Raw genomic sequence first — 13,300 nt, 5'->3', positions numbered from 1 at the left:
CGGAGATCAGGTCGACCAGCGTATCAGAGAGGCAGAGAGCTCTGTTAGTGGGGGTTGCTTGGACAGAACATGTGGGAGGTTTGCAATCACACCCACCACCAGCACTAATGCGAGTGCTACATTCCAGAAAAAAAAGACAAAGAGAAAGGTTGAAAATGAAGAGCGAAGCAGGGGAAAATAGAGACACCGCACTCCAAGAATATGCAGCAGCATCTGATGTTCAGAGTCTGAGTGCTACCAGAGTAGGATGCCTGAGCAGTCCCACTGTGAGGTACCTGGGTGGGTGATAGTGTGCGCTTGTGTGAAGCATACAGTTGCATGCAGGTAAGAGCAGGGTACTTTGTGTTTGCATATGTATTATAACTTCACTGACAAAGACATAATTTATTCATGCATGTCCACTGTTTTTTGTTTGTTTGTGAGCATTAATGGTTTGACTGACTTAAATATTTGAGAAGTTTGTTGGTAATGATGAATACTACTACCACTATGGGACAACTAGGAAGTTGTGCCAAAATACTCACTTGAAAGCACCTCCAAAAGTGATTCAATTCACCAGGCATTTTAATTCCCATGTTAAAAATTCCAACTTTACAGCAGAAGCTGTGTAGTCCAAGAAATCTGTGCTTGAGTTTTGATGAGCTAACTTACTACATATATATGGTATGTATGTAGTAGCACTAATTAGCAGTTACTGTGTGTCTATGCTGTGCACCCATAGATTATATGGCTGCACCGTCCTGCCAGGATTAATATTAGCAAGCATTAGCTTGCTAGCTAATGCTAGCATCGTTAGCATAATTTGAATTAGCACCTAAAACGCTCCAAAAATCAAGTTTCGAAGAATGAAGATGACAAATCATGAAGACACATTTAAAGCATCAAAACCTTTAAAGTATCATAACTAGACTTCACAATACAATGGACAACTTACTGCTGGCTAAGTCCATCTTTAATATGCGGTCTGTATTTGCAACCACAATTACCTGAAAGCTCTTTCCCCCCTTATTTTACAAAGGTTGCCACATTCCTAAATCTCAGCATTATTGTCATTACTGATCCTCACCAGTTACAGCAAATTGATCCTGTTACAGGTGGAATTGACAGAATTCCACCTGTAACAGGTGGAGTACATGATGAGAATTCCTCATCGTGTACTCATATATTTGAACACTATATCTTCTTTAAGCAATTTGCCACTAAAAGCACCAAAGCACACACGAGGGATGATATAAATGTAGCTATAAAGGAGCCATTAGTGAGAAGAATCACTTTGAAAAGCTCACCTGCGCTCACCTGTATAATTATGATTGGATATACTGTAAAAATGCAGCTGGTAGGCACACAAATGATGACTGATACTGAAACATGAATGCAGCTGTCAGTGCCACACAGTTAATGCATGGATGACAACATAAACATAGGGAAAAACCCAATTCTATGCACACAATAAATTGTTAAAATACAAAATAACTAATGGCTGTACCAACATAACACCGACACCACTCGAGTCGTATTCTCATTTTAGATAAAACTCGTGGGATTAGCTGGTTCAGTGCAGTTGTCAGATTATCTGTCTTATAGGGCAATGGGGAATTATTCCAATTGCTTATTCATCCATTGAACAACAACAGAGGGTGTGGTGTGGAAGAGAAATCATCTCCGAACACTCTGAAAGCTCTCTGTGGGTATTACCTGTGTGGTTACTCTACACTGGCAAAACTATTTCATACGACTCCTTAGAGGCACCAAATCTCACTAGAGAAACATCCAGAGAGCTGGAGCACAATGAAAGCTTGTCACCTCCCTCACACCCTCTCTCATGTTCACTCCTCGTCTCTTCCTCATTTGTCTTCATCTCGGCTCTGTATGTGTGATTTTTCAGAGTTGTTCTCTCGGTCTCTGCTTCTGTTTCCTCATTCGTTTTCTTCTTGTTATCTTTGCAGTCTTTCATTCTCTGGCTCCTGCCCACCTCTTTATCCCTGGCTCTCCTCGTCTTTCTTCTCTCCCTCCTTCTCACTCTTTTTCTCCACTGATTGCCTACGCATTCATTCTTCTACGCTTCCCTGCTCGCTAATGCCCGTAGCAGGTGTTCTCCCAGGTGCCTGAACAGAACAGGCTGGGCTGAGCCTTTAAAAGCCCTGGCATCAGCACCTCGGCAGTCCTCCCCCATCCCTCTAGTGTGGTCTATCTTCAAAACCCTCTGTGACTAAAGACTGCAAAGGTGAAATTTACACACTTGTCCGCCTCTCTCCACACACGCAAACGCCGATGCACAGTCATGTACACTGAGAAACTATTGCCAGTCCTTCATCTCCCCTGTCTGGCCTCACTGGCCATCTTGGCATCAGGTGTGATGCAGGTCGTCTCGACTGGGCAGGCTCTCTAATTTGATACTGGCCATTTGATGACATGCAAACAAGCTGCAGTCTCTTATAGGGTCACACTAAAGAGTGAAGCTGATGCCAAACCAGAGGAGTGATATTGACACCGGTGTGGGGTTTCAGACCACCCGCTTAAAAAGCCCAGGCCAACCGGTCCATACCGATGAATGGGAAAGTGGAGAATGCAGCTTTGTAACTCGACTGTGATCGGCCACCCTCTTTGGTTTGCTTTTCAGTCAATCAGCAAGTTATTTTGGAATAAAGCGTCAGTATAACTTTCATTTGCACTCAGTGGATGTTTTTCTTCTTTTTTTTTTTTAAAGGAAAAGTCACTCGTGCTTTGTGTCCCGAAAGGCTCGCTCAATTTCTGCAGGTCAGCCTGGCTTCTGAGCATAGCTGCTGCAGTTTATTTTGACTACGGTTGATAACACCATCAAAATAAGGTCAAATCTGTAGCTTTAGAGTCCAAGGTCTGGCGTTAAACAACCTTGGAAAACTTTTTCAGAAGAGATTAATGCTTTTGTCTTCAAAGTCTGAATAACATGCTAGGTATAAGAGAAGGCTAGAACACAGTAGCTTTTGTTAAAACGCCCTTTTTCACGTCTCTCACTAGAGGTTTTAGACAATTTCCACATATAAAATTGTAGATATAATGCATAACCATGACTTATTTCAAGTGGCCTCATAAAGACACAGCGCTCACACGGGATAGAGACTTTGGTCTGACATTTTCACTCCCTGCAGCATGCATTAAACACTGCACAGAGGTGGCAGGCATCCCGAGCTCTATAGTCAAAGTGGATGCTGTGGCTTTAAAGGTGTTAATTAAGCAGCAACACTGGTTGAGATCCTTGCAGGGAAAAAAGCAGATTGTACTGGCATCGCAGAGAGAGAGCCTTATTGAGAGCTTAAATCAGTTGCTAAATTGTAAGAGTGCGTTGAACAGGTGCTGCAGAGAGTGGAGTACATCACACATGAGCCACCGTGCAGTGGTGCAGCTCTATTTCTTTGTCTATTACTACCTTGTTAAGAAATGGGTCAGATAAAACACCTCACCGATGTGCTGTGCAAGACGATGTGTTATGATGAATTTTGTTTTGGCCTCGGAGTGCAGTGCAGGTATTAGGCTTTTAGTGCATGAAGAAATTCTCAAGCTGAACTGAGCACCTGGTTGGAATGTTATCAGCCCATTAAAACGCCATTATCAATTCTCATCACTGCCATATAGGCATTGCCTGTAGGCGGTATTTTCCAACTAGTAGGCTCAGTAGGCCATTATCAAGTCATTTCATGGTGGCAGCACAGATTTGGCAAAAAACGACAGACTTGTTTCTGCTTTGAAAGAGCAAAAATGTCTGTATGAGGAGGTTGGATAGATAGCTGGGACATAACTTTCATCCAATCACCCAACAAAACCACCAACTGGAGCTTAAACTAAGCTTTGGGCTCAGTTAAAGTTTCATTTTGGTTAGAGTTAGGCAGAAGAACATCATTCAGGTTTATAGTCACCCTTTCACAACCTGTGAAAATGTTTAAATTGCCAAATCACAATATAATCTGGGTTACTCTTCACTTACTAATGATCAGAAATGGCAGAAAGCTTCTGTCCTACCAATAGTTGCAGGTCGGTGTCTGTGGAGTGGTAACAACACAGATACAAGTGGATGTTGGGATTTTCAAGAGGTTAATTATATTAAAAATGAAGCAGACTGTGATGAGGATGTATCACGATGGCGAGCAGACAACTGAGCTTATGTCTGGACTGAATTAAATTAATCCAATGTTCTCTGGCAGGTGGTTTGGATATTTACAGCAGGCCTTGTATCACTGGTTCCGGAAATCTGCACGTAAAGCCTTTCTTACTGAACCTGAGGCTCAGACTGGGAAATGGGAGATTTTTTGTATTTTTTTTTTTAATTTACTTATACACCAAATGAAAAGAAATATTTTGGGATGCCGCCCTCCTCTGCCTTTTTGGACAGCTTGCATTTTACTGGCAAATTAGCATGGGGGGTACAGACCCTCCTCTCTGCTTCACTGGGCAGTTTGTGTAATGCTCACGTTGATTTCAGCCTTGGCATCACAAATGACACCTCCACATTGGCCAGAGTGAAGAAGGATCTACCTCATTTAGCCCTATAGCTCACAATAAGCTGGTGATATGTGTGTGGGTGTGTGTATGTTTCAGGAGAAAAGCAGACTTTGAGAATTTAGGCATGGTATGCGCCACTGTGGTTATTTCTGTGCACGCTCACAGCAGATGCATGTGTGTACGCTTCCTCACATGTGATAAGGATGGCAGGTGCCTTTTTTCAGGACAAAGAGAACAGCTTCATGGAACTGCGGAGAACAACACAACCCGGGTACAAACAAATGAAAGCACTCATAAGTCAACTTCTCTCTTCCACAAGTAGACAGCTAGGACACGCAGACAAAGGGCGCATTGATATCGGCAGTGACACACGGGTGGCAGCTGTACACATCATGTCATTCAGTTGTGGTTGCTGTGAAAGGAGACTCTGTCAGACAAAGTGGAGTGTGGTGATGTGCTCAATCCTGTGTGGAAATGTAGTGTAAAAATAATTCAAGTTTTTGTTATAGAAATAATAACAAAACTGATGCTGCAGAGTCAACCGCTAAGCTAGTCTTGCTTCACTTGTTTTGGATACACATTATAAGAGAGTCGTGGTACTGAACGAATCCAAACACTCAATACATGTTAATAAAAATGTTTACAATGCTTTGGATGTAGTAAACACATATCGCTCCACTTTCACCGGGCTAACACAGGGACAACTATTCACACTCATGTTCATACCTGCAGAATTGTAGGATCACAGATTAACCTGACATGCATGTCTTTGGAAGAACCCCGAATATCCGGAGAGAGCCTACGCAAGCAATGGGAGAAAAAGCATAATCCACACACAAAAACCCCAACAAGGACTCTCCATCAACCACTGCAGCACTGTGCCAACTACAAAAACAGGTGGATTACTTTTTTCTTGGCTTCCTGCATCTATGATGGGAATTAGAATGGCATTTGTGAAATGCTGAAAAGGGATGAGCAAGACGTGTGGTTCAAAACAGGTTTTTGGAGCAAAGTTACCAAACTTTTTAGGCTTTAAAAAAAATACAATTATATATTGTAAAGTTATTATATGTTTGCATTGACCGTAGAAACAAATCTCATAACAGGTGCACTTTGGATCACAAAGAATATTTGCACTCAGTGGATGCATTTCTTGTTGTTTTTCTTGGTTGGTGGGCATAAAAACTGCATTGTGATGTTCAACACCCTCACTACCATCATTTACATAATTAAGGCTTAAAGTGCATTAACCTTAACAGCAGCAAAATACGCATTGCTATTTATTTTGAAGGCATGGAAAACTTTGGCAATCTCCAAAGAAGATGTCCCGCAGTGGTTTAAAGCATGGAAACTGTGCACTGCCTGGTTTTTGTACAATGCCTATTTTTCTCTGCTCAGTGACAGTGATATACCGGTTTAGATTACACTGTCCCATCGAGAATTCAGGGCTTGTCATTTGTGATGTGTGATGCAACTGTATGGTAACCCTGTGCCCCAGAGCTAACACTCCCACTGATACCAAAGCTACTTTCCGGCACAGCACTCTTACCACCACAGGCCTTTCAGAAAACAAACCCATTACACCCACAGGCTGAGGACACACAAAAATGCACATGTACACACACAACACAACCTTATGATTTGATTACATCCTCTGCAGCGTGGACATATAAATAAATATATATAGATATATAGATATATAGATATATATATATATAGAGAGAGAACACAACACTGGATACATCTGAGCTGGATATATCACATATGATCACCACAGTGTTGATGCCTTGTTGAAAAACTGTCATATGTAGTAACATTTAGGTTTCGTGATGGATTATTTTGCACTACTTGTTTGGTCATAACCTAGTTGATAAGCTGTAACGTAAAATGTTGCTCTATGTTATTATGCAATAGGCTCCGACTAACAGGACACTTAGCAAATTCTGGGACTCTGATGAAAGCGAAAGAGAAAGGGACTGCCATCCTGCTGCTTTGTTGCTCCCAAAGTTTGTCTCATTAGCACAAAAATCTTTGAAGAATCAGTAAACATGCTCTGTTTAAAAGTTAACCAAATCAGCAATACACAACTGCTTTTGGAGGCTTAAAATTGAGGCTCTTTCTGTTAAGCTGTTTCAGAAAATAGATGGATTGATAAAAAAAAACAACTGAGGCATGTATATAGAAAAGAACATGTGGCTTGTTCAGGCAGAAGACAGAGTAGAAGATACTTCAATAGATGATGTTGAGCGCAGAAGACAATTTTCATATCCAATGAAGCATCACAGCAAAGCTTCTGTACCTCCACATACAAACTATTGATAGTTTAACCAAAGTGGCTGTAGGCTGAGAAGATCATTACTAAAACTTGGCCTTATGGTGCGTTCCAGATCCCAGTTCCCAGCCAGAATTTTCATCTGGAATGCCACCTCAATTTGGATTTCCCACTCACAACGTCAGAGCAGCCCCACTAACCCCGAGTTGAGGATCCAAGATGGGAGTGGTGAATGTAAACAGTAGTAAAACCTTTATTCTGTCCTGCCACTGTTGTGTATTTGTAACTCACTAAATAAGCCATACACAGAGAACTGACCAGGCTCTACCCTTGAAAGTGCTGCAGCGATGTAAACAAGTATTATGCTGTACAGCCAGAGATGCATGAATGGCTCTACCTTGCCAAGAGGCAAAACAAATCCTGCTTTTCTTTCGCTTTTCCAACCTTCCTACTGGAAAGCATTAACTAAAAAAATAAGTCAGTGTGTGTTGAAGTCCCCTGGTTCAAAGTCCTATCCCCCTTAGGAAATTTGCCAGTCTTTATCTTTCTCTAACTGGAAACACTACAATATGCTGTTTTCGGTTTCCATATCAGTCATGTAAAAAGACTGGGAGCAGCGGCCAGCAGTCATTTAGGCTCGACTTGTTGCTTTAGTCTATTATTTAAAGGACTATTACCACATAATCTGCTTACAATACACAAAATCTCTGTCTGTGTGAGTTTGTTTCTTTGTCTGCCAACTCCTCCCACACGATCAGGAGTTGAGCAACCAAAGCTGCCACACAGATACGTCTTGGGCCCCTGAAGGTTCTCAACTATATCAGATACTATGATATCATCAAGTTGCCTAGCAACGCTCTAGCAATGGGTTAAAAAGGCCTGTCTGTTTTTCACATTTTTACCTATAACACTTTATAAAAGCATCTACATCACACCATAACATATAATTTATATCCACATTTTTTTTAAATTATGCATTATATGTTATGACGCCTGCTGGTTGCTTGGCAACCCTCTATCAACAGGCTAAAAGGTTGTGTTTTTTTGTCTTTGTTTGTACTGCATCATTTTTAATTCAAAACAGCGACATGTACCTGATATCCAACAAGCTAAATTATACATGACAATTTCATCATGCTGCCTAGCAACTACTAGGCTAAAGTGACCCATGACCTACAACAATAAAAGCATATTAGCGTTTTCATTTCCTGGCTAACAGCATACACAGCCTAAACAATGCTGTAGCAATAACATGTTGCCTGACTAATTCATAAACAACAGAAAAAATTTGAAAATAAACTTGGCGAACATATATAAAAAGAGTGAGATAGCGCCCAAAAAATAAGAATTTAAAACCACAGGAGAAAAAGCAGTACACTTACCTGTATCAGTGACAGGTTACTGAGGTCCAGTCTGAAAAGGTAGTTTCTGAATTAAGAAGAAAGGGAAATGATGTAAGTGACTGGCTCAAATCCAGCAAAATCTATTAAACAATGCAGATGAAGTATTAGAGACCAGCTGTCAGGTTAACACAAAGTGGATTAAAGCACAAACTGTACTGCCCGTCACTCTTGGGCCATTGTTTTCTGTTAGTATTTCAGTCTTTGGTTTTACACTTTTTTGTGATATTAGTATCATGTATGTCTACGCTTTCAACAGGGTCAATCCAGACAAAACTTTAACTCATATCATGCCAAGAGAATAGAGACACACACACACACACACACACACACACACACTACTGCGGCGTGACGTATTTCTTCCAAATCCTTTGCTCCTGCCAAATCCAAAGCTTAACTTGGTCCAGCGAGGCCTCAGCAAAGCACTTTAAAAGCGTCATTATCCGAAAACCGCACTGTATGAGTGAGTCAGAAAGGGTATCACATTCTCAGTAATGTGCTCTGTGGGGTGAAAAGCTGAGTGGATTTACAGTTTCTTACCTGGCACCCACAATAAGCTCATTCCTAGTCAGGTCAAGGGTGAGCTGGGAGTAGTCTCTCACACCAGGGTGGGAGAAGGATGAAATCCACGGACTGAGCGCTGAGAGAGAGAAAAGGGGGGAAGGTTAGCAGAAGATAAATCATGTCGTGAGATAAAAGCAGTGACATTTACAAACAAAACTCATAAAAGGGTATAGTTTACTAATGCACGCAAAAACCTTTCCTATTTGGCATTTTATGCACAAGTGTAGGTGTTTACAGCGATGGTTAATTGACCTGATGAAAATCAAATTTATTAAGCAAAATGCCAAATGTTTGCCAGCAACAGCCTCTGTAAGTGAGGTTATTTTTATGATGGCTTTCATTATATTTTAACTGTTGCTCAGACTAAACTCTGGCAACACTGCACGACTATAGATTAGAAAAATGTTAGAGTGGCCAATGCACCAATTATGAATAAGACACATTCATAGTTGCAGCTGAAGTGGTAAAAAAGGGCACCAAACAGTGAAAGAAAAGCTTCCTGCTACGTGACGCTGTCTCCTACAGAGCGGGACAAAGTGTCCAGGCCCCATCAGGCAACACAACCCCGATCCAACCTGACATTCAGACAAACGCGGCTCTGTGTGGGGCACGAGGCTGAAATCTCAACGCTGTATGAAACTGGCATTTACAAATCAAAATTTTCAGAGGGGCCGCCTGGTGGGGCTTTTAATGCCACACTCAAAACTCCAGGAAGAAAAAAAAAGAGCATTTTCTCTACGAACTTTGTGTGGGCCTTTAAACGATTTCACCACATGGAAGTTTGCGGGGCTTAAAGGGGATTTGCTATGTTTCTGATGCTGTAAACGACATCACAGTTGTTAGTGGCAAATGAGATTTCTTGGAGCAAGTTAAAAAGGCGTGTTAGACACATTTGAGCCATTTCCACAAAACTAGTCCAAAAACGGACAAGGAAAGAATCAGTAATGATGTTAAGCAACTTTATGGTTGTCCACTAATTTTCTGTATCAGAGAAAAAAAACGTTCATGACCATTGCATGACCCCCCACTGGAAAAAAAAAAAAATCTTGATTTTCTTCTTCATCAGGGAAGTGATCATCAAACATTTAAAACCTTAAAACGTTCATTTTCTTCTAAAATTAAAAGTAGCTCATAAAAGCTCCAGGCTACGAGTGAGAAACTACATCAAAGTGCTGGAAGAAGTTGCCAGGAACAGCGAAACAAGTCTCCATCACGCAAAGGAGATAGAGTTTTAGGATTGATGGGAGCCCATATGGCTCTGTCATCTGCAAATATATCCAGAGATGCGAAAAACAGAAGACAGAAGGCGGCAGCTACAGTACGGTATGGTGCTCTTAATTTAAGATACAGAAAAACACACGCATACAATATTTAATTAAAGGTTTCAGTATTGACAGGAGACTTCACTGAAGTGATAGTGTTTGCAGTCAGATGTGGATTTGGAACAGGCACTCGTCACTAAGCTGCTGTGAGACCGAACTTCATTCTAGTGTTTCTGTTTTTTTCCCCACTCTTGTGAGATGTGAGCAGGGCTGAATCCATTTTCATAAATACAGTGAATATTTAAAAGTCTGCAATTTTCAGTTTGCAGCACAACTGCAATTATATTCACAAGATAAGGCCTCTGTTATTCTGTATTTGAAAACTGCTGAAAAGAACAAAACCAGCGCATTTGTCCATCTCTTAATAATTTTGGACTTCTCTGCATCTAAAAAACAACAAATCAAAATGGACTAAATTAAGTTTTATAGCAGACATTAAGGAACCAGGTAGAAATTGTTGCATGTTTTTTCCATTAACAAGAATAAAAAACAAAGTAGAAAAAAAGCATAATAATAATAATAGTACTTAGACTTATTTTAGACATATTATAAACCACAAATACAAGCATAGGTTTAAAATGCTATATATTTTTAAACAATGGCTTCTGGTTTCCATGACAATGGCAATCTACAGTGTAGTGCCTAGCATCTCAGAAAACAGCCACACCACCTTGTGTGCTGCAAATAACAACATAATACATTGTTAATTATGATAACAACAGCTCTTGTTCTATTAGGAATATAATAAGAGAAAATGAGCAGTGTGCTGCAGGGACACACAAATTTATCAACCAGCTCGATCAGAGTAGCAGTGCAGCTTTTAAAAATTAATAATACACCGGAAAGCACTTTACAGACAGGATTAAATCTCTGATAATCACAATAAATCATCGGGTGTCCCAAGGCTATTCTAATACGATGCAAATTCTGCAAGAGGCCATCTCTTATTCTCTCCATAAATATTTATACTACTTATCCACATACAGTGGATTGTTTCAATTTCACAGTCGGCCATGCATCCATATGGTTTGACCATCTTTGACATGTAGGGTGGGTGTAAAAAACAACAACACAACCATAGAAGGCCAGTGCAAGGAAGCGAGCGGAACCATCTGTGCATCACTCTGATTAATGGCTGCAGAGGCTGAAGGTTGGGGGGAGCGTGGGGGACGCGGCGGGGAACGCAGGCCGCCTTTAGCTGCACAGTCTCATGTAAACAGACCTGAAGTTGATTTAAAGAATCCAACATGATCCCGGGATTGCGCAAAGCCACGGCATGTGTGAACAAAGCTTGTATGTGTGTGAACGGTGTCCCCATAACTGGGAGGAATGAACATGATTTGAACGCCAACTCAGATCATTAAAAGTCTCTAAATCAATCCCTTAAACACACACAGGCTCAAGGAATTATTGGCAAAGAACAAAAAAAGTTTGTTTTAAAGGCTCAATTACTGCGAGGTTTGTGTTTGTGCGAAAATCAAACTCTGATGTGAACTACAAGACAGTCATTACCAGCTAAAGATGGGTTAGCAGAGGGTGAAATGAGCTCCGTTTTTCTTGTTCTTGTTTTTTTTTTTTTTTTGCTTTGTTTTCTTTGTTTGTTGTTTTTCAGGAAAATGAGTTTCAAGAAACTAATCCTTCATTTTCCAACAGCTCATAATGGGTCAGTGAAGGTGTCATCAAAGTGTGAGGAGTTGGGTATCTCCTAATATGAATAGTTAAATCAATAAAATATAAACTGACCTCCAAAAGGCTTTAAGGAGATCTTTCTTTTTTGACATTGTAAGCACTGTGAAGATACTGATTTGCTTAACTGATGAAAAAAAAAAAGAAAAAGGTAAGCTAAGATAACTTTACAGAGTCTCAGGTTATTAAGCTATTTAGGGCTATGACTTGTTTGGCGTTATTTCTGGGGACAGGTGATGGAAATGTCAAAGGTTTATAAATACGCTGACTCTTCAAATCTTGTTTAAAGAGTCAGCAGCAACGAGCTCCTCTAAGAATCTGCCAAGCACTCTCAACAGCTCTTACCTACAAAGCTGCAAAGCAGGAGAAGGCTTTCAGAAGAAAGTAATGTAATTAAGAAATTGCAGTTGGAGGAGTTGTGGAGGTGAGGTTGTTGGCACAAGGAGCTGCTATAATGGCACAGCCAGGCTGTTGTTGGACTGTAGAGGGCCTTTAGAAAAACTCTGAATTCTTAACTTTGTAACCTTCACCAACCTGTGTAGGGTTGAGTTTGAGAAACTTGATGAAATGAAGACTTATACGCTAATTTTGGCAATTCGAACATTCCAAACAGGCAAAAAAGCTATTTAAGTGCTGTCAAAGCACCGGATGTTATCTGAACCACAATTCAATTCACCTCAGTTCAATTTTATTTATATAGCGGCAAATCAGAGCAGCAGCTGTCTCAAGATGCTTTATAGTGTTAAGAACCTACAATAATAGAGAGAAAATGTAAACGATCCACCGAACCCCTCTGAGCAAGTACTTGGCAACAGTGGGAAGAAAAAACTCCCTTTTAACAAGAAAAAACATCCAGTGGAACCAGGCTCAGGGAAGAGCAGCTATGGGTTAAGGAAGAGAGACAGAGATTAATTCTACTTAATTCACTTAACTCTACCTCTACTTTTAAATACTCCAGGAGCCACACGTAAGCCTGCAGTCTGAAAGTGAAGCATTCTGTTGGGATGATATTGCCCCAATGGAGATGTTAAGATAAGTTTGGGCCCGATTCAAGGCTTTGTATGCGAGGAGACAGGATGTTTCTAATTTTAGAGATAAAATGGGTGTTCTATTCTACTCTATTATTGGTTAAGAATTTCATAAAGAGAAACACTGCTTCAACTGTGAGCTCAATCGTAGTTTATGCCTGCTTTGCAGCCAGTGTCACAGAAAACACTTCATTATAGAAGAAATTATTCATTTAAATATGAACAAACATCAAACACTGTAAAAAAATCTGATATTGAACAAACATGGCATATAAACACATGGTGAAATGCACAATGGCCAACTGAGAAAGTAATGATCTAAACTAACGATTGCATGTTTGACCTCAATTCAAGTCTCATCTCACAGAAACATTTACAGTGAGAATGACGGATAACAAGAACTCAAGTCCAGTGTCTGTGTTACAAAATATCTTCTTTAACCTTTACTTCAAGATTTTTTTCTTTTCTTCTTTCTGCTATTTTGAACAGTCCTTCGTCTTCTTCGGCTATAACAAAACGGCATTGTTCCTAATTTGACCCTTTAGAAACATT

General features: G+C 40.4%; 1 protein-coding gene across 6 annotated transcripts in view; it reads right to left on the bottom strand.

The window, feature by feature from the left end:
• Nucleotides 1–13,300, bottom strand: part of sema5ba (sema domain, seven thrombospondin repeats (type 1 and type 1-like), transmembrane domain (TM) and short cytoplasmic domain, (semaphorin) 5Ba) — a 182,961-nt gene that overhangs the window by 85,330 nt on the left and 84,331 nt on the right. For all 6 annotated transcript variants that reach the window (XR_014797180.1, XM_084908224.1, XM_084908223.1 and 3 more), the window contains 2 exons: nt 8,689–8,788; nt 8,131–8,176 (listed from right to left, as the gene is read on the bottom strand). Coding sequence is in view for 5 of the 6 variants with exons in the window: in XM_084908224.1 (XP_084764350.1) it covers nt 8,131–8,176; nt 8,689–8,788 (146 nt within the window). In the remaining variant the exon portion in view is untranslated. The remainder of the gene's footprint in view (nt 1–8,130; nt 8,177–8,688; nt 8,789–13,300) is intronic.

This window comes from Perissodus microlepis, chromosome 16 (genome assembly GCF_051167445.1).
Source record: "Perissodus microlepis isolate ML-2025 ecotype Zambia chromosome 16, ASM5116744v1, whole genome shotgun sequence".
Taxonomy (NCBI): Eukaryota; Metazoa; Chordata; class Actinopteri; order Cichliformes; family Cichlidae; genus Perissodus; species Perissodus microlepis.
Note: the sequence above shows the minus strand (reverse complement) of the source record. Positions and strands in the feature narration are given on the sequence as shown.